Source organism: Sesamum indicum, linkage group LG8 (genome assembly GCF_000512975.1).
Source record: "Sesamum indicum cultivar Zhongzhi No. 13 linkage group LG8, S_indicum_v1.0, whole genome shotgun sequence".
In the NCBI taxonomy this organism is placed as follows: Eukaryota; Viridiplantae; Streptophyta; class Magnoliopsida; order Lamiales; family Pedaliaceae; genus Sesamum; species Sesamum indicum.
The window spans coordinates 12197775-12202650 of record NC_026152.1 but is presented as its reverse complement, the minus strand read 5'-3'; the positions used below and the strand labels follow the sequence as shown (position 1 = coordinate 12202650).

Genomic DNA, 4876 nt, shown 5'->3' with positions numbered 1-4876 from the left:
TATACCTAGTGAATACGAGATATGTTGTTTGCCTTTGGATGGATCAAGAACCATGTAAAGGACTATGATGTAAGAGCAGAGGATAAGCTCACCTTGTATACAAGAATGTGAAAAAGTCCCAAACAACTGATGACAGCATCCAAACAGCAACAATCTATCCATTCCAATAGAAAGAGCAAGAATGGTGCAAACGGGCTGAACGACAGTTTCATTTGGACAGAATCCCCAGCTATGTCTCTGGGGAGTGCAGCCACTCTGCAAGAACAACCTGATCATGATCAATACCATGTTTCGGTAAGACACCGCCTTTTGACGTAGGAAGTCATTCCTAAAAGGTCGACCTACTGTCTGAACTACACCTCATTGTCTAATAGTTCAACGTTGAAACTGCAAGAAGTAAGTCTGTATTTCGCATCATTCACATTCCTCACAAACTCTTCATGAGCTTAAGTGGTTGTTTAAAGTCCACCAACTTTACTCTAACCGAAGGAAAACGACCAACCAACTACCTTAAAAGATGTACTCAATCAACTGGCAGATAAGGTAATAATTCAAACATAAGCTCCTGATCAACGTTAAGACGAAAAGATAACTTGTAAAAAGCTTCGAGTCTCTGAATACATAACAGGAAAATTAAAGGGCATTAAGATCTGAATCAAACAAAGTGTTCATTTTCCTAGGACTTACAAACTGTTGGCTTGATGAACATCAGCTTCGACGGCTTTGATCGATTCTCTCAAAGAACGTCTTCTTGTTTGTCTCTGCCAATACATTTGATCTGTTTGATCAGACAAAAACAAAAGGGGCCTTTTGATCAAAGGAATTTATAGAGGAGGTGAGATTAGGACATAGTTTGCTTGATGTTGCAAACATGTCCCAGTTGAAGAAAAGAAAAGGATATCTTTCCTTATCTCCATTGTCTAACTTAATAAATTAATTGATTTTATTACACATTTGCCTTGCATATGTATGCTGTCTTGGCTGCTAATCATTTACATTTTGGCTTCTCAAGTTTGAATTGAGTGCTCGTACACCACAAATTCTTGGTAATGACTGTCTGATTCCACGTACTGACATAAACAAGGGAATGATCTGCAATAGATTAGTTATAAGAAAATAGATCTAGAGATTGAAAATTAAAAGAGAATATTCTTGAATGAATATATTTTGTTTATGTTTATTAATTAGGGTAAATTACAAACACCTCTCTTGAGATTTGGCATAAATATAAATACCTCATCGTTGTTTGAAAAATTACAAATACCCTCCTGATTTAACGTCTACCTAACAACGAGCCCATTTCGTTAGGTTTTTCATTCAATTTTTGTGGTGAACTGATCAAAAATTTCGTTTTGGATTATAAATTATAATTTTATATATATCTTACAATTTTTGAAAACATTTTCTCTAGGATTATTTATTCTATCTATCCTCAGAATTTTTTTTCTATTTTTTAAATATTTTTTTATTTTATAAAAAAATTCAACAAGGGTAAAATTGTAATATTTTTTACTTCACCGCCTAGGGGATACATAATTATTTTATATTAGAAAGGGTATTTGTAATTTTTTCAAACAATAATGGGGTATTCTTAATTATGACAAGCCTTAGGAAAAATAGTTGTGATTTACCCTATTATTTATTTGTTGAGCTTGTAAAAGTCCCTAGGCAATTTCTTTTTTTTTTTTTTTAATTTTTGGTTTAGAGTAGCCACCGGATACTAAAGGAAAAATTACTATTTTACACTTGTTGAATTTTTTTAAACGAAAAAAAATTAAAAATAAGTAAAGTAAATAATTCGTAGGACATATTAGTTCATAAAAATATTTTTAAAAATTTTAAAAAGTATATAAAATTATAATCTATAGCCAAATGTCATGTAGATTATAAAAGGGTAAATTACAACCACCTCCCCTAAGGTTTGGAATAATTACAAATACCTCCTCATAGTTTGAAAAATAACGAATACCCCCTTGATTTTAATATCCGTCTAACAATGAAGTCATTCTATTAGGTTTTCATCCAATTTTTGTGGTGAACTGACCAAAATATCATTTTGGATTATAAATTATAATTTCATATATTTTATAATTTTTTAAATACTTTTATGAACTTATTTCTATAAATCACTTATTTTATCCACCCTCAATTTTTTTATATTTTTTAAAAATACTTTTTATTTTTTTAAAAAAATTAGCAAGGGAAAAACAGTAATGTCTACTTCTCTATGTAGGGCTACATAATTTATTTTTCATTTGAGAAGGATATTTGTAATTTTTCAAATAATGAGAGAGTATTCATAATTATGTCAATTATCAGGGAAAATAGTTGTAATTCACCCATAATAAAATTATAAACTATTTTAGAGTTTTCCTGTCTTAATGAGAAGTCTTGAGTTCATTATCCTACTTAATTAGGCATGTTCCAACTTCCAAGAAAGCAAGATTCCCAAAAGAAATTGTTGGGGTTTGGGGGATTAAATAGATAATTAAATTCTCCTATAGAATTATAAAAGAAATAAATATAAAATACCAACCCCAATTTTGACTTGATTGTTCAATTAGGGTCTAAATTGCCTAAATTGTTGCTCATTTAGTCTCAAATTAAACCAAATTCAAGATTCTTAATCATTTCATTTTAATAATTTTAATACTTCAAAATTAAACTCTTAATATATTAAACTACATTATAAATTAAAAATAAAGTAAGTTACTCATTACAACACTTGCAAAGTAATTATTATAATTCAATGTATTTTTCTTGTGATAAAGAATTGTACTTCATTTAAATGGAAATCAATTTGAAAATATACACTCTTAAAACTACTCCATTATTTTATTTTATTTTCATGTGAATCAATAAATTTTATTATTATATCAAAATATTAATAATTAATTGAGGCGTCAACCCTTCATTTCTTCCTCCCTCGTGGCCAGTTCACCACAAGAAATGAATGAAAACCTGATGGAAATTAATGAATCGAGCTAATTGTTACATAACCGCAAAAATCAAGGGGTATTGATAATTTTTTAAATAATAAAAAAATAATTATAATTATAGTAATTTTTTTGTGAAAAAAAAAAAACCAAAAACTCGCACTAATTTACTCTATAATTAATCATAGTAACTTTAGGGTGAAAATATACTTCCATTTGAGAAGTGGTCCCCCTCATGCAATGCACCGCGTAATTCCTGAACCCTAGACCAGACCACCGTAGCTATCCAAAACAATGAGTGATCGAACCACGATGATTAAAAAACCGTGGGCCATCATGATTGGACGACCCAGATTTCACTGATAATCTAAAAACACAAACCTGAGAAATATAGAACCAAAAATGCCAATCAACTGAAACGCGGTTCAGTGGACCCCTGGGATCATATGCTCGTGCCCACATTTGCCAATGTACACTACCTTACCCTATTTTTGGATTTCCGGTGATTGAAAAGGACTTTTCACATAATCTTCTACTCAACCAATCAATATTCAATAAAATATAATTTAAATTAAAAATTAAAATATTTAGAAATTTAAAAAAAACCATCAAGCTAAATGTAGCCTTAAAAGACTTTAGTTGGATAATTACACTTTTCGTCCCGTATATTAGGATTAATGTACTTATCATCCCATTAATTACTTAATTTTCATTAGTGTCCCGTAAATTATAAAATATTCCACTTTTAATTTTTTCATTAGATTCTGTTTGTAATTTAACAGAAAATACCCGGGGAATTTATTAAAAAAAAAAAAATTAGTAAAATAAGGTAAAATCAAAAGTTGTAGAAAAGTAAGTGGCACCGCGGTTACTCACCGCGGTGCCACAATTTTTTATTCAAAAAAAATAAAATCTTTGTGTCACGGCGGTTACCAACCGCGGTGACATTGATTTTAAGAAAAAAAAAAAAAATTTAATGTGTCACCGCGGTTTTAAACCGCGGTGACAATTTTTTTTTGTTTAAAGAAAAAAAATTTATTTCACGATGAATTGTTGTCAACTTCTTGTTAAAATTTCGGCACTATTATGGCGAGTTGTCAACCATCAAATATACCGTTCGACTCCCCTTGCTGAGACGAACATTTCCCCACAAACAATTTCAAGTTTTATCAATCGTAAATAATGAATTTTTAACACGAACACCGCACCTTTCAGCCGTCGATTCGCCGCCACCGGAGCGACCCACGATCACGAACCACTGCCACTGGACTCGCCTCGACCTAACGGTTCTAACGAGACCAACCTAGTTCAATTTTATTGAATATTTGTTAAGATATGAAAATTTGAAGTTTTTCCGCCGAAAATTCGCTCTGAACCTGTTTGCTGTCATTTCTCCACCGTCAAGACGAATCACAGATTAAGACGATAGTCGTTCGAATCGTGTCGTCCAGACGATTCCAACAAGACCAATCTTGCTCAATTTCATCAAGTATTTGTTTGTTCAATTTTTAAAATAGTTATAATTTTATTAAATTCTATTTATTAATTAATAATACTATTTATAATAAATAAATAATTAATAATACTATTTATAATTAATTAATAATTAATAATTACATTTATAATTAATTAATAATTAATAATTAAATTTATAATTAATTAATAATACTATTTATAAAAATAATAAATTAATAATACTATTTATAATTAATAATTAATAATACTATTTAGTCCAGTCTTGCTCAATTTCATCAAATATTTGTTGAGATTGGAATATTTGAAAATTTTTTCACCAAAAATTCGCTGAAACTGTCAATCAAATTCATTTTTTTTTTTGTTTGTTCAATTAAAATACATATATTTTAAAATATTTATAATTTTATTAAATTCTATTTAATTAATTATAAATAGTATTATTAATTAATTATAAATAGTATTAT

General features: G+C 29.2%; 1 protein-coding gene across 1 annotated transcript in view; it reads right to left on the bottom strand.

The window, feature by feature from the left end:
- Positions 1-923, bottom strand: part of LOC105168670 (peroxisome biogenesis factor 10-like) — a 1936-nt gene extending 1013 nt beyond the window's left edge. Inside the window, exons 1-2 of the mRNA XM_020696035.1 lie at positions 688-923; positions 64-255 (exon numbers count right to left, since the gene is read on the bottom strand). Of these exons, the coding sequence (XP_020551694.1) occupies positions 64-255; positions 688-773 (278 nt within the window). The 5' untranslated portion in view covers positions 774-923. The remainder of the gene's footprint in view (positions 1-63; positions 256-687) is intronic.